This window comes from Theropithecus gelada, chromosome 4, assembly GCF_003255815.1.
Source record: "Theropithecus gelada isolate Dixy chromosome 4, Tgel_1.0, whole genome shotgun sequence".
Lineage (NCBI taxonomy): Eukaryota > Metazoa > Chordata > Mammalia > Primates > Cercopithecidae > Theropithecus > Theropithecus gelada.
The window spans coordinates 873-23,035 of record NC_037671.1 but is presented as its reverse complement, the minus strand read 5'-3'; the positions used below and the strand labels follow the sequence as shown (position 1 = coordinate 23,035).

Genomic DNA, 22,163 nt, shown 5'->3' with positions numbered 1-22,163 from the left:
AAAAAAAAAAAAAAAAAAAAAAAAAAAAAAAAAAAATGGCCAGGCGTTGTGGCTCATGCCTGTAATCCCAGCACTTTGGAAGGCCGAGGCGGGCGGATCACAAGGTCAGGAGATCGAGATCATACTGGCTAACACAGTGAAACCCCGCCTCTACTAAAAACACAAAAAATTCGCTGGGCGTTGTGGCGGGCGCCTGTAGTCCCAGCTACTCGGAGGCTGAGGCAGGAGAATGGCGTGAACACGGGAGGCGGAGCTTGCAGTAAACCGAAATCGCGCCACTGTACTCCAGCCTGGGCGACAGATAGAGACTCCATCTCAAAAACAAACAAACAAACAACAACAACAAAAAACACTAAATGTTAGTTAAAGAAGCAGCCTAGATTCAGAATTAAGAAAACGTGATTTTTATTTTTCCGTTTCATGGAAGCAACAGCTGTCTACTGATAATTCCTGCCGCCGGCCACCAGGTGGCAGAAGGGACCACAGTACCGCAGCCCTGCCCCAGCGATCGCGCGGGCAGGAAGACGGGGAGGGAGGTAGGTGGGGCCGAGGCCTGGAGGTGAGGTAGGAGAGTAGGCTTAGGCTGTCAGAGGAAAAAACCGGCAATGTGAGTGCTAAGTACGGATCTCAGGAGGGGACAGGAAATATTGAGAACACCACCTTCTGGGTTCAGAATAAAACCGAGGGAATGAGGAAGAGGTTTAAGGAGACGGGCTAAATTGGGAAGAATTCACGGGGAATCAGGGTGGAGAGGGCGTGGGTGTCTGGAGATGCCTGGGAGCAGAACGGCTGGGGGAACCCCATTATCTGTACTCTTCCCGGGGTGGGTCCAGGTCTGGCTCCTCCTGAGGTCGGTGGTCCACCTCAGGGGCAGGAGGCCAGGGGTTCTCTGGGGGCTGGGGTCCTGCTGGCCAAGGGTCATCAGGCCGGGGAGGTTGAGGAGGATCCGTTCTAGGCGGTTCAGGGGGCCAGACTCCAGTTTCAGGCAGGTCTCTCCAGGGACGACTGGGTGGGGGAGGCGGAGGGTCTTCAAAGAGAGGGGGTGCCCCTGGCCAAGGGTCACCGGGGACTGGGGGGCCCTGAGGCAATGTTGGGGAGCCTGCCTCCTCTCGGTCCTCTGCGGGTGGGTGAGAGGGGTGGTCCTCGCTGCCTGAGATGCCTGTAAAGGAGGAAGGAGAAAGGTAAGAGGTGATGAGGGCTTCTCTCCCCCACCCCAGCCCCAGCCCCAGCCCCAGCCCCAGCTCCAGGAGGAGGAGCCTCTCTGGATGGACGCAGCCTGAACCGACCCACAAACAGACCAAAAAAGTCCCTCTCAAAGAGTTCTCTATACATTTTTAAATACTTAACTGATGCTAAAATGTGATGAACCCCTACCCCCGATGGATCTGAACCATTCACTTGACCCACTTTAAACTGACCAGACTTCTCCAAATAAGCTCCATCCACCCCTGGTTGGGGTACCCCACTGGCTTTGTCCTCAGGCCAATCTACAACCCAAAGTGGACTACACCTTGGCCCCGGGGCACACAGACCCCAGCTCCTTCACACAAATCCCAGCTCCGAGGAAACTCGTCCCCCACGCATTAATCCTGACCGACTTTGCCACATGGAGCCAGCAAACCATTTCTGGTGAGAGCCAAACGCACTTTCTGCACCCCTGAACTCCTGTCCCCCACCCACTGTGTACAGAAAGCCGTTTTGGTGAGCCAGACGCATCTTCTGCATCCCCTGAATTCCTGTCCGCAACCCCATGCGTCCAGTTCACCTCCCCCATCCTGACCATCCCTCATCTCTCCCCAAACTGCACTCCCTGCCTCTGTTTCCACCTCACCTCTGGCGTGCAGGCAAAGGACCAGGATCCCAAGGAGCTTCCAGTTGAGCATCATGGCTGTGTACTGGCCCCCAAAGCTGGGGTGGGCTGAGTCTGGGTGCCTGGGAACCCCAAGAGGCTTTATAGGGGAGGAGGGGAGGAGGGGCCAGCCCAGTGGCACAGGAATACCATCAGAACAGAACTAGTCAAACCCGTTGGGAAGGCCTGGGCTAATGTGTCACCTCTGAAGGTGGCGTCCCTTATTTTAGTCCCCCTGTCCAGGACCCAGCTGCCGCTCTCCCTATCATGACCCTGACCCTGCATCACCCCACCCTGGTTTTCACAACCCTCCATCCACACCCTGGAGCAGTCAATACTCACTTGGCATCTCCGTAATCACAGAGATGTCCACCTTCATCCCTTGCAACTATTGGAAGCCAAAGAATGGGGGCAAACCACGCGTTGGGAAGCGCCGTAATTACAGGGTTGGGAGGCAGGATGCCTGCGCTGGGGGAGGAGGTGCCTTTCAAACCTGGGATGCAGCTGGGACAGTGTCAGCTACTACCCCAGCCTCCCCACTCACCCACACACTAAAAGCTCCCCCTGGGACTTCGTTCTTTCCTGGGCACTTCCCTTCACGCATGGGATCCAGGCATCCTGCTCTCCAGCATATCCTTCTTCAGGCATGCAGGGGACCTCCAAGCAATGACATCCAAGAAATTCCATCTGGGAGTCATCCAGGATGACTGCAGAAGAGGAAGGACACAGGAGGATATCCTGGTTCCCTCTTCCCATCCAGAGCTGTTTGCATAAGTCCTGTCAATGGCTCCAGAAGAAGCTGCCAGGCTCCAGCAACCTCAGCCCCTTCCTCCTCCCTCAGGAATCCACCTATCCACCTCTAAGGGCCTCGGCTCCAACTCTATTGTATCGTCTCCTCCCTCCCATTCTCCTTTTGGTCTCAGCTCCTTGATCTAAGCCTCCCAGAGAGACCCCTAGAATGTTTCCTTCAAGGGCCTTTCTGCCTGGAAGTCTGTTAGCCCTTCAGAAGTAACGTGTCCAAAATAAAATTTGATTCCTCTCAGGTTGTTCCCTGCCTGGTTCGCTACCCCACAGTAAGGGATACCTTACTATGCAATGGTGTGATCTCGTCTGTTCCCTCCAGGGCTCATGAAGGACAGAAACCTTCCTTACTCTCCTCCACCATCCACAGCCCATCCACCTGCAAGCCCCTCCATGCCCTGTCCAAACCCAGCCCATCATCCTGAGCCACCATCTCCCCCAAGCCTCTCCAACACCCTTCTCAGTGGCCCCCTTGCTCCCACTCTATCCCTCCCCTTCACACAAAATCTGTCCTCCACCAGCAAAGGAGGTCTTAAAATATACATCAGGTGGGCCTGGCATGGCAGCTCATGCCTGTAATTCCAGCACTTTGGGAGGCAGAGGCGGGTGGATCACCTGAGGTTGGGAGTTCAAGACCAGCCTGACCAACATGGAGAAACCCCGTCTCTACTAAAAATACAAAAATATTAGCCAGGAATGGTGGCAAATACCTGTAATCCCAGCTACCCAAGAGGCTGAGGCAGGAGAATCACTTGAACCCAGGAGGCAAAGGTTGCGGTGAGCTGAGATCACGCCATTGCACTCTAGCCTGAGCAACAAAAGTGAAACTCCGTATCAAAAAAAAAAAAAAAAAATGTATTATATCAGGCCAGGCGTGGTGGCTCATGCCAGCACTTTGGGAGGCTGACACAGAAGGACTACTTGAGCTCAGGAGTTGTGTGCGCTGCTTCACCTGCAGCAAGACTGTGGGCAACACGTGGGAGGCCTACCTAGGGCTGCTGCAGGCCAAGTACACTGATAAGGACGCCCTGGGCCTGAAGCACTACAGCCGCTGCTGCATGCTGCTGGCCCACGTGGACCTGATCCAGAAGCTGCTCAATTATGCCCTCCTGGGGAAGTGACCTCGCTGGACCCACCCACCTGCCGTGCTGACCATGGGCAGTCACTGTCTTGCCCTGAGTTCACTAAACTGAGATGTCGGGGTCCCGGGAGCAATTGCTGACCATAGTGCGTGGATGTGTGTACCTCACTCTGGAAGGGACCATCCAGTAAGTCTTCCAGGAAAAAAAATGTACACCAAATCATGTTGCATCTTCCCTTTGGGGAGTGAGGACAGGTTCTTGCTCTCAGGCTGGGGTGCAGTGGTGCGATCACAGCTCATTGCAACCTTAACCTCTTGGGCTCAAACAATCCTCCCAACTCAGCCTCTGGAGTAACTAGGACCATGGGTGCATGCCACTATGCCCTCCAATGTTTTTTTTTCTTTTTTTTTTTTTCCAGACAGTCTCCTCTGTCACCCAGGCTAGAGTGCAGTGGCGCAATCTCAGCTCACTGCAACTTCCGCCTCCCAGTTCAAGCAATTCTCCTGCCTTAGCTTTCCGAGTAGCTGGGACTACAGGCACCTGCCACCACACCTGGCTAATTTTTTGTATTTTTAGTGAAGGCTGGGTTTCACCGTGTTAGCCAGGATGGTCTCGATACCCTGACCTTGTGATCCGCCCGCCTCAGTCTCCCAAAGTGTTAGGATTACAGGCGTGAGCCACCACGCCTGGCCTTCTTCCCCATTTTTAAAGAAGTGCTCCAATGGCTTTCTATTGACTTAGAGTAAAATCCAAACTTGGCCACATCTTGGCCTCGAAGCAGCGTCCTTGACCATTCTCTACAGAGCCCTCCTGGCCTCCACAGGAGCCCACTTCAGGCAGGCCTCGGCACAAGGTCCCTTGCTCAGAGGCCTCTCCCCAGAGTCAGTTTCTATCACATAATTGTACTATACTTTCTCTTCAAGCACTTGTTTGAAATGATCTTGTTCATCTGTTTAGGTCATCTGTCCTCTCTCTCCCACTAGGATGTAGGCTCTCAGGGCCCAGGTGGCCCCCAGGCTAATACAGTGCCTGGCTCTGACATTCCTGTTGAATGAGTGAATGTTTCATCTTCCCCACTCCTAGCATTTATCATCTTCCAGAAGAAAAGAGTTTTAAAAGTTGAGAATAAAGAAAAGCAGAAGCTTCCCAAATATTTCCAAAGCTGCCTAGAAAAAGGATTTGAAAAGGTATCACCCAGAGAGAGCTATGGGTGGGCCCACTTCTCACATCTCCAAGAGAGATGGCTGCAGGGAGAATTCCCAGATTCCCAGAGATTACATTTCCAAACAATGGCTCCTACTGTAGTCGTCTTTATTTAGAGCAGAATTTAGACTCAGCCGGTGTTCCCCAGGGTGACCCTGGGAGGGGGAAGGGCTCGTCTGTCCCCACCCACTTCTCCAGGATCCTCCCAGCCCCCAGGCTGGCTTTCCCTGGGCTCTCAGCTGCTTAGCTGCTCATCTGGGGATTGGAGCTGGAGCATCTATCAAGGTTGTCTCCTTGACAAACAGCTTCCTCTTTGGAAATGGCTTCACTCAAGCCCTGCAGGTCATCGAGCAGGACAGAGAGGGACCCTGGGAAGGAAGATAGCAGGAGATGAGCACCAGACAAGGGGAGGTGCTCGTGGTTACAGAGGAAACAGGGCTGACACAGGAAATGAGGACTGGGAGAGAGGAGGCTCTTTGGTCCAAGCTGGGCATCGCTAAAAGAGGCTAAGGGCCTCGAAGGATCACAGAGAACACCACTCATCATGCAAGAGTCTGGAGGGGAGATTGCTGAAGTGCGCCCATTTGTCCCTTGTCCATTTGTGCTTGGCCCAAGACCTTTTATGGATTCCCTGGTGGGTACTGCTGCTGCTACAGGTACGGATGCTGAACACTCTGGAGGCCTGGGGCTGGACACCACAGATTTCTTCTTATCCAGTAGGGAAGGAAGAACTGCCAACAGTCGCTGCTGCTTGTAACGGGAGAGGAGACCCTCCTGCTGCAAGGTGGCCTGGGAAGGAGAGGGTTAAACGCCACCTAGCCCGGGTAGAACCTCCCTCACCATCCTCTTTCCACACCTCTAGCCCAGGAACCAGCCCAGGATGGGCCCTAGCGTCTGCCTGTCTGCCGTCCTGTCTCCTACCAGCATGAGGTTCTTATCCCTCTCCAGCTCCTGCAAGCGCCAGGCCAGTCGCTGCCCCTCCTCCTTCCGGGCCTCCTCCTGCAGACGCCTGAGTTCCTGGCTCCGCTCCTTTTCCTGGGCAGCTCTGCGCTGAATCTGGCGCAAGGAGACCACTACAGAGAGGCCAAGGCACAGGGGAGGCAGGTGTGGGTCAGGCCAGAGGCAGCCAGGCACCATGAAGACAGGAACAAACGCTGGGTCACCAACTCTGTGGCTTGTGGGGGCTGTTCTGCTCTGTGGATCTGTCTCTTCTGTACAGTTGGAGGGGGGTGCTGATGCTCTAGGAGCCTGGGAATCTGAACCTAAGTATCTTCCTCATCCCTGAACCATCCTGGAGTTCCGCAGGGGAAATCTGAATATGAACTGAGTTAGATTTTGTGCAATTAGTGTTCCTTGTCTTAAAGTGTGATGATTGCAGCTATATAGGAGAATTTACTGGCTTTGGGAGATGCAGCTGAACAACTTATGTTTACAACTTACTTAAAACATTAAATGGTCAGGTGCAGTGGCTCACGCCTATAATCCCAGCACCTTGGGAGGCCGAGGCAGGTAGATCACAGGTCAAGAGATCGAGACCGTCCTGGCCAACATGGTGAAACCCCGTCTCTACTAAAAATACAAAAATTAGCTGGGCATGGTGGTGGGCACCTGTAATCCCAGCTACTCAGGAGGCTGAGCCAGGAGAACGACTTGAACCCGGGAAGTGGAGGTTACAGTGAGCCAAGATCATGACACTGCACTCCAGCCTGGTGACAGAGGGAGACTGTCTCAAAAAAAAAAAAAACAAAAACAAAACATTAAATGATTACAACTTAAAGTGATTCAAAAGATGCACAAATATGCGTGCATATAGATAAGAGACCAAATGTGGCAAACGTTAACTGCTATATTTAGAGAAGATATATTCATTACACAATTCTTTTTTAGACACACGGTCTTTCTCTATTGCCCAGGCTGGAGTGCAGTGGCACCATCTCGGCTCACTGCAGCCTCCACCTCCCAGGTTCATGTGATCTTCCCACACCAGCCTCCCAAGTAAGCTCAGGCTACAGGTGCCCACCGCCATGCCTGGCTAATTTTTGTAATTTTTTTTTTTTTTTTTAAAGAGATGGGAGTCTGTGTTGCCCAGGCTGATCTTGAACTCCTGGGCTCAAGCAATCCTCCTGCCTTGGTCTCCCAAAGTGCTGGGATTACATGTGTGAGCCACCGCGCCGGCCACAATTTTTTAAACTTGTTTAGGTGTGTGAAATTTTTGCTAGGGGGTAATTGCTGGTGTTAGACATCTGGAAGGTGGTAGCCTCTGTGAAGGGGTATGACTGGAAGGGGTACAGGAGGGTCCTGAGCTGGTCATATGCTCTTTATTTATTTATTTTTTGAGACTGAGTTTTGCTCTCCAGGCTGGAGTGCAATGGTGTGATCTCAGCTCACTGCAACCTCCGCCGCCTGAGTTCAAGCCATTTTCCTGCCTCAGTCTCCCAAGTGGCTGGGATTACAGGCACCCACTAACACACCCAGCTAATTTTTGTATTTTTAGTAGAGATGGGGTTTCACTATGTTGGCCAGGCTGGTCTCAAACTTCTGACCTCAAGTGATACACCTGCCTCGGCCTCTCAAAGTGCTGGGATTACAGGCGTGAGCCACCGCGCCCGGTCATATGCTGTTTCTTAATCTGGTGCTGGCTACATGGGTGTGTTCATGAAGTGAGAAATCACCTGTGCTATTCATGGATACCTTCATTACTTCCTGTAATGAAGCTTTGAAAAAACTTTGAGGGGAAAATAATAACCTACGTCTTAACACTTCCTTCTTCCTGGAAGGCCCCATCCACCCTGGCGAGGCTCACCGGCCTTGGCATGCTCCCTCCGAGCCTCGTTCAGCCTCCTCTCTGTGTCTGCGAGTTGCTCCCGCAGCCGAGTTTCCACTTCAGCCACCTTCTCTTGCAGAGCTGGGGTGAAAGTGTAGACGGGGCGTATCAGCAGGAGCTTCGATTTGCAATTCCCACGCCACCGTCCAAGGGAAGCACCCCTTTCCCTCTCGACACCTTGCCTGTAGAGGTCCTGCTGCTGGGTCAGCTCCTGCCGCAGACTGGCAGCCTCCTCTGTGCTCTCCTGCTGGCCCTGGCGTGCCACCTCCAGCTGCAGCCCCAAGCTAGCCAGGGACTCCTGGGTCTGCTGCAGCTCCTGCTCCAGCTGCTGGGCCACCTTGCTCAGCTGCTGCCGCTCTGCCTCCCCTAAAAGGAGGGGGTGCTGGGTCAGGCCTCTCCTAGCACCCTAGACACCAGGTCTTTCCTCATCCTCGCCACCCCCTGGCAACCAGGTGTACCTTGTTCCCGAGCCCGGCCCACCTCCTGCTGAATGAGGCGGGCACTCAGCTGCAGTTCTGCATCCAGGCGGTTCCGTTCTTCCCGCAGCTGCTGCAACTCAAGGCTTACGTCTGTGACTGGTGGTGGTAGGGGACAGCTGGGACAGGGAAGAGAGAGTCAGGAGAAATCACCCAGCTGCCTGACCCCAAAGCACCCATCCTGCCTCAGCTCTCATGGTTTTGGGGGTCCCAGTAACCAATGCTCTAAAGCCCCATCCACCTCAAAGTGCCCAAACTTCACCTCTCCTGGCGCAGCTGAGCAAGGGCAAGCTTTCGAGCAGTCAGGCCTGGGAGGGAAAAGGCAGGGAGAAAAAGAGATGAAGTTTGCATGGGAGAAAGTGGGGGACAGGGAGTAAGGGAAAAAGAGATGCAAGGGCTGGTGAAAGGAGGAAGGTGAATGGATGTGGGATCACAGAGCTGGGTCAGGAAGAAGAAAGTCCGAGTTGGTGGGGCGGGGGCGGGACATGGCTCCCAGTTGCCCTACGCACCCCGAATGGTGTGGACCTTGCGGACAGCATAGCTGAGTCGGTTGTTGAGGCTGGGAAGCCGGGCGGCAGCCTCTTCCACCTTAGCCATGGTGCTCTCGAGCCAGATCTGAGAGCTGGAGAGGGCACAGGTCATTGACGCTCCATGCCTCCCCTCATTCCCAAAGGACTTGCTGTGCCTAGTATAGACAACTCCCTCAATCCTGTCCTGTTCTACAAGTGAAGAACGCACAGCTTCCGTCAATTATCTAAAGGGACCTTGCCCCAAGAATGCATTAAATGACTATCTTTTAAAGCAACCTGTTAAGCTTATTTCTCACAACCTGTGTTTCGCTCACTATTGTGCATCAAAGAGTAAAGTTATCCTCTCTGGCCAGAGGCTTCTGCCTGTAATCCCAGCACTTTGGGAGGCCGAGGCAGGTGGATCACCTGAAGTCAGGAATTGGAGACTAGCCTGGCCAACATGGTGAAACTCTGTCTCCACTAAAAACATAAAAATGAGCCGGGCATGGTGGCTTATGCCTGTAATCCCAGCTACTCCGGAGGCTGAGGTACGAGAATCACTTGAACCTAGGAGGTGAAGGTTGCAGTGAGCCAAGATTGCGCCCCTGCCCTCAAGCCTGGGCAACAGAGTGAGACTCCATCTCAAAAAACCAAACCAAAACAAAGTCATCCTCTCCAAGCCCAGGAGTGTTGATTTAGCACCAATGACGGGCAGACCCACATGCTTTACCAGCTGGCTGTGCCAAAAGTAGGACCAACCTGGCTCATGAAAACTGAGCAGCTTAAGCAGGCCCCTGGAGGAGGCCAAGGAGTGTCTAGGGCCCGCTTGGGGTTTCCTCAGGAGAGTCCGGGTCTGCACCCACAGAAAAACACACGATGATGGAGGCTTGCAGCTGCATGCCCAGCAGCACGGCAAAGTTCACTTTGATCTGGAAACTGTTCAAGTAGATGCTTCCAACACCTACCGCAGCTCGTAGTAAAATCTCCAAGTACCTACAGACAATCTAATAAACCCAGCAACAATCCGAGTTTGGACTGCTTTAAGCCTGGAGGACTTTTGGCAATGCATCATTACACAGACCATTTCTGTGATCGCCGGGTACCAAAGTCAAACCCTGTCCGCAGCACATCCTTCTGTTCTCCTGGAGGTAGGGGGCACACGCAATGGATTGAACCTGGGTGTAGGTCATCATAACTAGTTTAATTCCATGCAAGTGTGAAATGTTTCATAATTTTTTAAGCTGAATTAGTCCCCAAGGTACAAATCCAAGAGAAGGAAGTGGTGGGCAAGGACTCATCCTGCATCTTAATTTCGCTAAACCAAAAATTATCTTTGTCTAAATTAACCCATCAAGAAGAGCCTCATGATAACGATAAACATTTACAAGCCAGACACTGTGCTAAGAACTACCTGCCTTGGGTATCTCAATGTCCAAGGCTGAGGGGAAGTCATCACCAGCACAAAGAAGCTTTGCTGTTTCCTTATAAGTTTTTCCGAAGGTCGTAGAACAATTGTTGGTAATGAAACAACTAGGAAGTTGGTATGAGACACAAAGGCTGGCAATTGATTTAGAAGGAAACTAACTGGCTTACATTTTAGATGGAATAGTAAGCAAGTAAGTATATAGCTTTAAATAAATAGACTAGGCCGGGCGCGGTGGCTCACACCCGTAATTCCAACACTTTGGGAGGGTGAGGTGGGTGGCTCACCTGAAGTCAGGAGTTCAAGACTAGCCTGGCCAACATGGTGAAATCCTGTCTCTACTAAAAATACAAAAACTAGCTGGGCGTGGTGGTGGATGCCTGTAATCCCAGCTACTCAGGAGGCTGAGGCAGGAGAATCACTTGAACCAGGGAAGTGAGGTTGCAGTGAGCCAAGACTGCGCCACTGCACTCCAGCCTGGGTGACACAGACTCCGTCTCTAAATAAATAAATAAATAGGCCGGGCGCGGTGGCTCAAGCCTGTAATCCCAGCACTTTGGGAGGCCGAGACGGGCGGATCACGAGGTCAGGAGATCGAGACCATCCTGGCTAACAAGGTGAAACCCCGTCTCTACTAAAAACTACAAAAATCTAGCCGGGCGAGGTGGCGGGCGCCTGTAGTCCCAGCTACTCGGGAGGCTGAGGCAGGAGAATGGCGTGAACCCGGGAGGCGGAGCTTGCAGTGAGCTGAGATCCGGCCACTGCACTCCAGCCTGGGCAACAGAGCAAGACTCCGTCTCAAAAAAAAAAATAAATAAATAAATAAATAAAAAGACTAAATTTTTCTCCAGTGAAACAGAATGCCTGTAAAATTTTAGACAAGGAAAGGACGATGAAGTGTCTACACTCTCCATCCTTGAACAATGCTGCAAGTGAAGATCCTCCCCGGTGCTCTATTTAGCTCAAGCCATTACTAGACTGAACTGCAGGAGGAAGCAAGGCCTCACCTCCAGCCCAACATGCAGTGGGGAGTTCATGACAAGCAATCAGGTGTGAATGCAGAGGAGGCTGCCCCAGAAGAGAAATGAACACAGGAACATTGATAGGGCTAAATTTGCCCAGCCCTGTAGCCTCCAGTGGCCAGTTTTCCAGCCCCTCTTGCCCGAGGCTCCTCAGCAACAAGGTGCCCAGGAAGTTAAGGTGGCAGAAACACTACTCCACCAGCCCCTCCATCCCTGATACCTGCTGACGGCATTGACCACAAGCCTCAGCTGCTCCTCGGCTGCGGTTGTCTGCTGCTGCCACCGGCGCCTGGCCTCCTGAGCACGGCTCAGCTCCAACTGCAGGCCCTGGGGAGGATGCAGCAAAGGACAGGATCCCTCCCTAAGTCCTGGCTGCAGCCCTGGACCAGGGATCCCTTGCCCTCCCCGAGTCTCTACTAGGCTGACACCAACCCTGGAACCCATCCGCTCCACCTCCACCTCTGCGGCTTTGTCCTGCAGGGATCGCTGCAGAATGGCCTGCTCCTGGCTCTGGGCTGTTACTTGTTCCTGGAGTGAGGTCACCTGGGGGAGGAGATGAAGCTGGGCAGGGGCCTCTAGAGCTAAAAGCTGAGGGAGGCATTAGAAGCAAAGTGGCAGGTGCAGAGAATGTCATGCAGGGGCCAGGCGTGGTGGCTCACACCTGGAATCCCAACACTTTGGGAGGCCGAGGCAGATCACTTGAAGTCAGGAGCTCAAGACCAGCCTGGCCAACATGGTGAAACCCTGTCTGTACTAAAAATACAAAAATCAGCTAAGCATGGTGGCATGTGCCTGTAATCCCAGTTACTTGGGAGGCAAAAATCAGCTAAGCATGGTGGCATGTGCCTGTATCCCAGTTACTTGGGAGGCTGAGGCAGGAGAATCACTTGAACCCGGGAGACAGAGGTTGCAGTGAGCCAAGATCACGCCACTGCACTCCAGCCTGGGTGACAGAGCAAGACTCCTTCTCAAAAAGAGAAAGAAAAAGAACCAATGCCATGCAGGGTGACAGAAGCTTAGGTTCCTGAGAATAGAATCTGAGTTCAGTGTTCCTTCCATGTTCCACGTTCCATGTGCCCACTTGAACATGGGAATAGCCCTTGACCCATCCCACAGGACCCACCAACTGACCATGCCACCCTCCTCAGATGCTGTCACCTCCTCAGAGAGGCTGTTCCTGACCATCCTACTTGAGGCTGACCCACCCCTCAGTCTCTCTGTCACATTATCTTTTCTTTTTTTTTTTTTTTTTTTTTTTTTTTTTGAGACTGAGTCTGGCTCTGTCACCCAGGCTGGAGTGCAGTGGCCGGATCTCAGCTCACTGCAAGCTCCGCCTCCCGGGTTTACGCCATTCTCCTGCCTCAGCCTCCGGAGTAGCTGGGACCACAGGCGCCCGCCACCTCGCCCGGCTAGTTTTTTGTATTTTTTAGTAGAGACGGGGTTTCACCGTGTTAGCCAGGATGGTCTCGATCTCCTGACCTTGTGATCCGCCCGTCTCGGCCTCCCAAAGTGCTGGGATTACAGGCTTGAGCCACCGCGCCCGGCTATTATCTTTTCAATCTTTCTTGCTACTTTCTTTTTTTTTGAGACAGGATCTCGCTTTGTCACCCAGGCTAGAGTGCAGTGGTGGGATCACAGCTCACTGGGGCCTCGACCTCCCAGGCTCAGGTGATCCTCCCACCTCAGCTTCCAGAGTAGCTGGGACTACAGGAATGAGCCACCACGCCTGGCTAATTTTTTCTATTTTTAGTAGAGACGGGATTGCGCATGTTGCCCAGGCTGGTATCAAACTCCTGACCTCAAGTGATCCACCTGCATCAGTCTCCCAGACTGCTGGCATTTTACTTGGCTGGGCACAGTGGCTCATACTAGTAATCCCATCACTTTGGGAGGCTGAGGCAGGCGAATCATCTGAGGTCAGGAGTTTGAGACCAGTGTTGGCACTACAGGCGTGAGCCACTGCACCCAGCTTGAATCTTTCTATACAGCACATATAATTACTGAACATTATCTGTTTACTTGCGTGTTCTGTGTCTGCTCTAGAATGCAAGCTCCACATTTCGGTTTTGTTCAGGGCTGTGTGCCCAGCATGTGGCAACCACTCAATAAACATTGGTTGAATGGATGCCACTCTTATGGAAGGAGCAAGGTGCTGGGAGGGAATACCGGGAGAAAAGAGAGTGCAGTGACCTGTCCCTTCAGCTGCTTAACAGAGTCGCTGTGTTCCAGCTCCTGGGCCTTTAGCTGCACCATGAGGGCAAACACCTTCTCCCGCCAGCGGTTCAGCAGGGACTGGCACTTCCTGGTAAACTCAGGCTCCAGCGAATCTGAAGGTTGAACCTGAGGGAGAAGGAGCGGGAGGAAAGTGTGGGCTCCCGGGGGAGGAGAGGAAGGAGGTGGCATCTTTGTTTCTCCTCTGTCCTGCCCGGGCAACATGAGCTACAGCAAGAGGAGTTCACAGGAAGAAAGAGATCCAAGCAGGTTCTGGGGCACATCGAACCCTCCCACCCACAGGGAGGAGGGTGGGGGACAGTAGGTGTAGGATGCGGCCGAGGGTGAGGGATCTGGGGGTCGGGCCATACCTTCCTGGTCAGCTCCTCCTCCTGCAGGGCGAGGATGTGCGTAAGGCTCTGCACCCTCACCTGCAGCAGCTCCGCGGTGGCGTGCAGGCCATCCCGGTCCTCCTGCAAGTGCTGCGGGTGGAGAGAAGCAGCCCCCCTGTAGGGCCTCCATGCCGCCTCGGGTACCACCTGCTCTCTTGAGGGCTGTGCTCTACACGCTCCTCCAAGGGCCACACTTGCCCCCCAACCTGATCCCCAAGTCCCCACACAGATGCACTCCTGCACACTCACATGCATGTTTTCCAGAAACTTCTGTCGCTCCAGTTCCCATGTCTGGCTGTGGACCTCAGGAGGGACTTGTTCCCCAACATATTTTCTTAGATTCTCAACCAGGGTCACCTGAGCCTCCAAGTCTTCCTGGGTCTTGCTAGGGTTGGGGTGGGAATGGGACAGCCATCAGTGGGGCACCCTGCAGACCCACCACATCACCAACTGCTGGGCCCCCGTCGGCATCCACCCACCTACCTCAGCTGCTTCCGAAGCAGCTCGGCCTCCCTCTGAGCCTCGGCCAGCTCCTTGGCTTCCCCTGCTCTCCTGGTTTCCAGACTACTCAAAGACTGCTCCAAGCCCTCGGCCTTGCTGGTCAAACTGGAAAGAGCCTCCTGGTGAGCCTGTGTCAAAGAGGACAGCTGCGGAAAGAAGAGGGGGCTCAGCAGGAGCTCGACCCCACATGGAGGCCTTCCTTGTTCCCTTCACTCCCACTTTCTGTGACCTTAGACAATGACCAAACCAATCACCCAACTGCGCACAGCAAATGGAGAGCTGGTAACTCATTCTCTGCAGTTGCCCCACAACCCATCGGGAGTTCTTGTCCAATCTCCCCCAAAACATATCTTCACCTCTCTCCGTCTCCGTCTCCACTGCCACCAACCCAAGGTAAGCTACCCTCATCTTTTGCCTGGGCAACAGTGACCATCTCCTAACTAGTCTTTACAAACCCTCGGTGGCTTCTCACAGCATTCACAGCAAAACCCAGGCATCTCTCCACACCTGCAGGCCGGGGGACCCAGCCTCTGCCTGCCTCCTGAGTTCACCCTGGAGGCTCTCCTAATGCTCCCCGCTCCAGCCACAGGGAGTCCGCTGAGAACCAGACAGCGGCCCCTCCTTGCTCCACAGACCCCAGGTGATAGCCCCTCCTCAGGGTGGCTTCGCTGGGCCCTCTAATAACCCTCACCACCCTCCTGTGCCCCATCAACTGCTCATGTCCTCCCGAGCACTTAGCACTGACCATATCTTGCTTATGTGTATGTGTTACTATCTGTCAGACCACATTGGAAGGAAAGCTCCAGGAAAGGAGGAATTTTGTGTCTTTTGCTCATGGCACCTCAAAGGGTTGCAGGGGTGTCAGAGCCACCAACAGTCATGGGATGGACTGGGAAGGAGGGCAAAGTGGCCACCCTGCTTCTTGGTCTGCCTCCTCTCGCCCCGTCTCCATACAACAATAAAGTTAATTTGGGGGATATAAATGACAAAACTTTTTAGACATAAAATACAAATCTAATCATGTCATTTCCCTGCCTAAAACCTTTCAACAGTTGCTTATCACTTAAAAAAACAATTTTGTTTTCTTTTTGTTATTTTGGAGATGGAGTTTCACTTTGTTGCTCAGACTAAGCGCAATGGCACAATCTCAGCTCACTGCAAACGCTGCCAGGTTCAAGCGATTCTCCTGCCTCACCCTCCCGAGTAGCTGAGATTACAGGCTTGAGCCACCACGCCCAGCTAATTTTTGTACTTTTAGTAGAGATGAGGTTTCACCATGTTGGCAGGGCTGGTCTCGAACTCCTGACCTCAAGTGATCCACCCACCTCAGCTTCCCAAAGTGCTGGGATTACACATGTGAGCAACTATGCCCAGCCCTAGTTTATTTAATAAAATAGAGATGGGGGCTCACTTTGTTGCCCAGGCTGGTCTCAAACTCCTGGGCTCAAGTGATCCTTCTGCCTTAGCCTCCCAAAGTGCTAGGATTACAAGTATGAGCCACCGTGCCCAGCCTGCTCATTGCTCTTAAGGGAAAGTAGCAAGTTCTGAAGTGGCCAAGGCCTTGTGCCCTGGGTCCCATGCTCTGCAGCACACTCAGCGCCCCTGATCTCTATGCTCCAGCCTTCTGGCCTCCGCCTGTCCCCGCCTCCACCAGTTGTCCTGCCGAGTGTCCTCCAGCGACCATTGGACCTCACACGCCTATTCACTGGCCAACTCCTATTCAGCACAAACGGTAGCTTGCTGTTTTTTTTTAGTCTTGCTCTGCTGCCCAGGCTGGAGTGTGGTGATCTCAGCTCACTGTAACCTCTGTCTCTCAGGTTCAAGCAATTCTCCTGCCTCAGCCTCCCAAGAAGCTGGGGCATTACAGGCGCCCACCGCCATACCCGGCTAATTTCTGTATTTTTTGTAGAGACTGGGTTTCTTCATGTTGGCCAGACTGGTCTTGAACTCCTGGCCTCAAATGATCCTGGCCCACCTCAGCCTCCCAAAGTGCTGGGATTACAGGTGTGAGCCACTGTGCCCGGCCTAGCTTCTTGTTTCTAAGTTTCTTTCATGAATCTCCTTTGTCCACTTTCTGACTGGATTGCTGGTCTTTCCCTTACCAATTTCTAGGCACACATTTTATATTAGGGATATTACCCTTTTCTTGTGATCTGAGCTATAAATAGAGCTTTTTTTTTTTTTTTTTTTTTTTTTTTCCTGCCATTCCTAATGTTCATGTTATAAAGTCAATGGATCAATCTTTTCCTTTACGGCTTCTAGATTTTGGATTTTGACTCACAGGTAGAAAGGCCTTGCCCACTACAAGGTTACAAAGAATTTCTCCCTTGTTTTCTCCCAGTTCCTTTTTTATTTTATTTTTTGAGACGGAGTCTTACTCTGTTGCCCAGGCTGGAGTGCAATGGCACAATTTCGGCTCACTGCAACCTCCACCTCCCAGGCTCAAGTGATTCTCCTGCCTCGGCCTCCTGAGTAGCTGGGATTACAGGTGTGCACCACCATGCCTGGTGAATTTTTGTATTTTTAGTAGAGACGGGGTTTCACCATGTTGGCCAGGCTGGTCTTGAACTCCTGACCTTGTGATCCACCTGCTTCGGCCTCCCAAAATGCTGGGATTACAGGCGTGAGCCACTGCGCCCGGCCTTATGGTTTCTTTCCTTGACATGTCCAATTGGTTACAGTGGCCTTCCCTGAACCCCAGACTAAGTTAGTGCTCTCTAGTCCTTCGCCTTCAAGGCACTCCTCCTGATTGCAATTAATTATGATTAAATTAAAAGTGGATGTGTGTATCCCCCATGAGGCTGTCAGTTCCATCCATGAAGGCAGGATTCAGGCTAATTTGGTCACTGAGTCTGAGATGGCAAAGAGTAAGCACTGAGTTTGCGGACTGAATAATCTCTCCCAGTCCACCATAGCCCCCTTGTATCCACCTTCCTCACTGCCCTCCACAATACCCCCGATGAATTGGTACCCAGAGTAAAGCAGGGAGGCAAACTACTTCCTACTAGAAAAGGAAGCAGGGTTTCAAGTCGTCGGAGGCCACCTGAGTCTTGGGGAAAAAGTGCAACCTGAATTAAGATCAAAATACCCAAATTCTCCATCTTTCTAGGCCATGTGTGTTTCTTTTCACCAAAGGTCTCATCACTCCACTACTCACTACTCATGGAGGGTCTTTTCTGCAATACCTGTTCTTTGCTTGGAAGCTACTGCCCCCAGCTCTCCGTTATGAATTTAAATCCTTCCCACCCCTGCATTCACCTGCTCTTGGTGCAGCCTCTGAACCTCTTCCAGCTCGCGCTGGCTCCCCTCTTCCAAGTTCTTCCGGACGACCTCAGCCCCAGCCAAAGCAGCACGCAGGCCCTCAGCCTCAGCTCGGCCGGCCTTCTCTGCCTGTGCCAGGGCCTCCAGCTCCATGGCCTGGGCCTCTAGCCTCATCTTCTGCTGCAGTGAGGTCTCCCGCAGGAGCCGGACCTCCTCCTCCAGCCGCCGCAGTTCTTGCAACTGCCGAGCGATCACCTCAGCCTGCTGGCTCAGGGCCTGTGACCCCTCCAGCTCCCAGGACCTTCAAAGACAGGTTAGTGCAGGTGAGACTTGTCTCCAGTGCTGGAAGGATAGTTGAGGGTGTAAACATAGCCAGAAGGAAAAGAGGACCTCTCTGCCCCCGTGTGAGGAGGTGAAGGGGGTGCTGAAGCTGGGGTATGGGGATGTCTGCATTGACATCATCATCATTCATCAAAGCCCTATTGAGCATGTTAAGTCCAGTGCCTGGACTCACAGGACCTAAAGTCTGGCTGAGATCATGGAACATGATCTCCCTAGAGAGAGCTACATACAGACAGATTCAACATCAAATGTGTATATCATTAGGCCACACATTCTTTTTGTTTTTTGGTGTTTTTTGTCTTATTTATTTTTTATTTTTAGGCCACACATTTTAAGTGGAAAGGTTGGAAGAACAGAGACTTCTCAATTCTGATTTAAGGGCAAGAAGTTTGAGGGAGGAATGGGCATAGAGAGAGCTGAGCTTCCAGTATCAATATGGTGAGGCCAGGTGCTAGTTAAAATGCATTTATTGAGTGTTAGGTATACTTTATGAGGAGTCTGAGAGAACAGTACATAAATAACATAGTGCCAGCCTTTGGAGAAATTGTCTACCAATATCACATGAAGTTTAATCTAGCTTGGAACATGGCTCCTGAGGCAGCTGTCTCTCTGACACCCAGGACCACAGGAGATTGTTGTTTTTAGAGACAGGGTATCACTGTGTCACCCAGGCCTCAATGCAGTGGCTGGATCATAGGTCACTGCAGCCTTGAACTCCTGAGCTCAAGCGATCCTACCACCTTAGCCTCCCGAGTAGCTGGGACTACAAATGCATGTCACCACAGCCAGCTAATTATTTTCTGTGGAGACGAAGTCTCGCTTTGTTGCCCAGGCTGGTCTTGAACTCCTGGGCTCAAGTGATCCTCCTGCCTCAGCTCCCAAAGTGCTAGGAGTATAGGTGTGAGCTACCATACCTGGCCTTTTCTTTATTTTCTTTATTTTTAAGTATCAGGGATCTGTAGGCTAGGGAAATTGACTTGCCAAATGTCCTCTAGCTGGTAGCCAAACTAGAAATAGAGTCTCTGTCTCCTGACACCCAGTCTAGTACTCCTTCTTCTTCATCGTGCTGCTGCTTCTAATGTAATCCTACTCTGGAGCAAAATGGCAGAATGATATCCCAGTACATCTGGGAAGACACATGAAACAACAAGAAAAAGAATGTTTACAGACAATACGACAGCATGGCCAGCTCCCATAGCATGTCCTCTGTAAAGGCTTTCTTCCATCAGAATGAACCCACACTGCCACAGTGCTGGGTCTCTACTTCTAGTTTGCACTTCTTCATCTTGCCTCATACTATGCTTTACCATCAGTTGATGGTCAATCTATCTCCCCTCTTAGGATTTTAGATTCCTTATTAATGACAAATTTAAGTCAGGATTTGTCTTATTCATTATTGTTATCCTCATCCCTAGCACCTAGCACACTGCTTTATTATCTAAGCACTGTAGGAACTAATAATTGCTTGCATAAAAATGAGTAGGTTCTGGAAACTAGGGCCGAAATAGGGTAAGGAGTTTATTCCAGTGAAGAAGGGTCACTAGCAAGCCAGCCTGAGAAAACAGCGAGGATGGATCCCTACCTGCCTCTCCGCCCTGGCTCCTGCCTGTCACTGGAAACATCCTGTTTCCACATGGTCACTTGAGGTCTCTGGGTGTCTAGTCGCCTCTCTGAGACATCTTGATGGCCTGGGGGTTGGACCAGGGGAATGTCTGAGAGCCAGGTGGGAGCCATTCTCGGTAGAGTTGAAAGGGGCCGAGCTTGAAAATGGGAGGGAGGAATCAGCCCAGTGGAATCTGAAGAATTACAAAATCAAAGATGGTCAGTTTCCCAGGCAGAGACAACCACCACTCCCCTTGTCTGGTCCCACTGACCTGAAGGTGGAAACATCTCCACATTATTTGAAGGCTCTAGATTCTGTCTCCAGCCATCTATGTTCCCCTGGACAATAGGAGAAACAAAGACACTCCAATTCAATTTTCAGGCCACCTTCCAAAGAGAAAGCCCCTACAATAACAAAGTCATAATCCTTGAATTACAGCCAGGTCCACCCGATGCTCAGCTCTTTTCCTACTTCCCCAAAGAAGTAGGAGATACCCCAAATTCACTTGCTTGTCTCAACCTGGTTCCTCAGGGAACCCAGGCAACTAACTATCAAGTGGAGAGAATTTACTGAAAAAGACAGACCGAGAGGGGCTCTGAGGCTTTACTCATACTTTCAGGATTCTGGGCAGTGCCTTTACCCTCCTCTTTAAGTTTCTATGGTCCCTGCTGCCCCTGGCCAGAGGTGAGAAAGGAGGTACACAGTGCAGGGGTCTTGAGCGCCATCTCCAGAGTTCTCTCCATGGCTCAGCAAGGCCTGGGGGAATCCCATCCAGACACCACCAGGCCATGACTCTTGGGTCCTTCCCTATTAAAGTGCTGGCCCAAGGCCTGGCCCCAGCTGAATGTGGCCACATGCAGGGCTAGACCCTTCCCAAGACCTTGGGAATCCAAGCAGCCTAGATCCCCAGGCAGAAAAGCCAGCGTCCTGACATCTCATCCAAATCTTTCCTGCGGCTGTCCTCTCAGCTTCTCTCTACTATCCCCTCAGCTTCCATGCCTGCCGCCCGCCTCCTCTTTCTCGAGTCCTAACACATAGTGGGCACTTTAAGACCTTCCCCCTACCCTCCCACCCTCATTAATCTATTTTTTACCCGAATCTGGGATCCCTACTCCGGTCCCTTTTTACATCCTAATCTACTTTTTTCTGAAGGAATTGTTCTGGTCCTCACCCTCACCCCCATCTCTCAATAGTCTGCTCTCGCCCCCTGTACGCTAGCCGGCTCTGCTCTCCCCTCACTGCTCCCCTAGATACCGAAGGCTGTTCACCCAGTTGGCCCCTGAGCTCTAAGGCTGTTCTGATCTCCTCATCTACCCCTTCACCTGGCCCCTGTTCCCCCTTCCCCTTTGGACCCCTTGAACCCTCCCAGCAACCCCGCTCAGCCCCTTCCCGCCCACAACCGACTCTTCCCGAACGTCCCTTACCCACCGCGAGAACCCCTACTGCGCCTTGACCACACCCCCTACGCCTCGCTCCGGGCCCCGCCTCTGCCTCGGCCTCTGACCGCGCCTGCGCAAGGCGGGCGCCCTAAGGTCCTATCTCACTGTAGGGAGGAGGAAAGGTGTACGCAGGCGCAGTGGCGTCTAAATCTGGGCCCACAGAATGTGTCGACGCATCTCCGCGCCCAGGCGGCTCCTCCCCACTGCGGGAACCCGGGAAAACTTGTGAACTAATCAGAAAAAGCGGAAGGCGGGAGATCTTAGGGAGCCGTCCAATGGCGCGGAAGAGAGCAAATGAGCTGGCCAGTCAGAAACGGCACGGGGGCGGGCTCGCTCGGCGCGAAGTTCGGGCCCGGGAATTCCGAAGGAGGGGTAGGCGCTGCCCGCGCGCCGAGGCCGCGCCCCTCCTGGCCCCGGCTTCCTGGCTGTCAAACAGCTGCAGCAGTATCGGCTCCAGTCGAGGAGCCCAGGGGGTCCCGGGACCCGCGGCACAGGCTGGCACTGCTTGAAGAGGAGGCTACTCGGAGACTGCACCGCGCTGGTAGATCCGAAACGGGGCTGGGGCCGAGAGGGAAAAGGCCGGGTATGCCTTGCATGATCGCGGGGAGCCCCTTCCTGTTTTTATCCCACCTAGAGAAGCCGGGAAGTAGGGGTTTAGGTCCAATTTGTTGGAGTACTTAAGAACTCGTTTGCACTTCCTTTTGGGGGATGACAGTAGATTCATTGCCCTCGGGGGTTCAAACTAGTTATGAGTGAGGGATTGGCCAGAAGATCGGGGCGCAGGCAAGCGGGAGTGCTCTATTAGGATAAGCAGGTTTGACAGGAAGAAGCTGCTCTTCTCCGAATTACACAGAGGTGATATGTTCGTACTGCACGTAGACGTGTGTATAACAGGACCTCCCCACCGCGCCCCGCCACACTGACACACACAGGAGCTGCCTAAGGTATCCTTGCCTTGCAGATTGGAGGCTCCCCAGATATTTTGCGACCTGAAGATCCAGCTCAAGTGAGGTGCCATAGGACGTGTTCCTGAGTTTGCATTGCACGGAGACCTTCCTGGAATTTTTCATTTGCAAGTCGGCTTAACAACCGATTTTGCATTGAGTCCTAGGCTGCTTGCACTCTGAATTTGGACTATTCAGGTAGTGTGCTCAAAGTTGAAACTGCACACAGCACAGCTCAAGTTTGCATCAGACTGGGAAGCGAACTTAAGCCAGCGGTGCGT

General features: G+C 52.6%; 3 protein-coding genes across 7 annotated transcripts; 1 reads left to right on the top strand and 2 right to left on the bottom strand.

Annotated features, from left to right (window-relative positions):
- Positions 1-388: 388 nt before the first annotated feature.
- LOC112622865 (psoriasis susceptibility 1 candidate gene 2 protein homolog) lies at positions 389-2,210 on the bottom strand. The gene is made up of 2 exons (XM_025382854.1): positions 1,832-2,210; positions 389-1,159 (listed from the first exon to the last, which is right to left on the bottom strand). Exons 1-2 carry the CDS (start codon positions 1,884-1,886, stop codon positions 804-806), a joined length of 411 nt encoding a protein of 136 aa, XP_025238639.1. The 5' UTR covers positions 1,887-2,210; the 3' UTR covers positions 389-803.
- LOC112622159 (DNA-directed RNA polymerases I, II, and III subunit RPABC5-like) lies at positions 1,885-3,771 on the top strand. Its single transcript, XM_025381413.1, has 2 exons — positions 1,885-1,913; positions 3,582-3,771. The coding sequence occupies exons 1-2, from the start codon at positions 1,885-1,887 to the stop codon at positions 3,769-3,771; spliced, it is 219 nt and encodes a 72-aa protein (XP_025237198.1).
- Positions 3,772-5,026: 1,255 nt separating this feature from the next.
- Positions 5,027-20,991, bottom strand: LOC112623369 (coiled-coil alpha-helical rod protein 1-like). Of its 5 annotated transcripts, none has more exons than XM_025383762.1 (18): positions 20,924-20,991; positions 19,771-19,837; positions 19,479-19,692; positions 17,552-17,855; positions 14,276-14,439; positions 14,042-14,177; positions 13,772-13,882; positions 13,380-13,529; positions 11,622-11,732; positions 11,410-11,516; positions 8,745-8,857; positions 8,498-8,543; positions 8,218-8,354; positions 7,937-8,125; positions 7,739-7,840; positions 5,857-6,008; positions 5,553-5,724; positions 5,027-5,303 (listed from the first exon to the last, which is right to left on the bottom strand). In XM_025383762.1, the coding sequence occupies exons 2-18, from the start codon at positions 19,784-19,786 to the stop codon at positions 5,179-5,181; spliced, it is 2,349 nt and encodes a 782-aa protein (XP_025239547.1). In that variant the 5' UTR covers positions 19,787-19,837; positions 20,924-20,991; the 3' UTR covers positions 5,027-5,178. The 5 variants fall into 5 exon arrangements, with proteins under 5 accessions (XP_025239547.1, XP_025239548.1, XP_025239544.1 ...); XM_025383763.1 differs by having other exon boundaries at positions 19,479-19,584; positions 20,928-20,959; XM_025383759.1 differs by lacking the exon at positions 20,924-20,991 and adding an exon at positions 20,113-20,901.
- Positions 20,992-22,163: the final 1,172 nt, after the last annotated feature.

Bases quoted from the DNA above. Each gene is read 5' to 3' on its own strand.
- LOC112622159 (XM_025381413.1), top strand. From the start codon at position 1,885: ATGGCTGTGTACTGGCCCCCAAAGCTGGG. The intron at 1,914-3,581 runs GTGGGCTGAGTC...ACTTGAGCTCAG, and splicing joins TACTGGCCCCCAAAGCTGGG to GAGTTGTGTGCGCTGCTTCA.
- LOC112622865 (XM_025382854.1), bottom strand. From the start codon at position 1,886: ATGATGCTCAACTGGAAGCTCCTTGGGATCCTGGTCCTTTGCCTGCAC. The intron at 1,160-1,831 runs GTGAGGTGGAAA...CCTCCTTTACAG, and splicing joins CCTTTGCCTGCACGCCAGAG to GCATCTCAGGCAGCGAGGAC.
- LOC112623369 (XM_025383759.1), bottom strand. From the start codon at position 20,355: ATGTGGCCACATTCAGCTGGGGCCAGGCCTTGGGCCAGCACTTTAATA. The intron at 14,178-14,275 runs GTAGGTGGGTGG...CCCCAACCCTAG, and splicing joins CTGCTTCGGAAGCAGCTGAG to CAAGACCCAGGAAGACTTGG. The intron at 13,883-14,041 runs GTGAGTGTGCAG...CTCCACCCGCAG, and splicing joins AGTTTCTGGAAAACATGCAT to CACTTGCAGGAGGACCGGGA.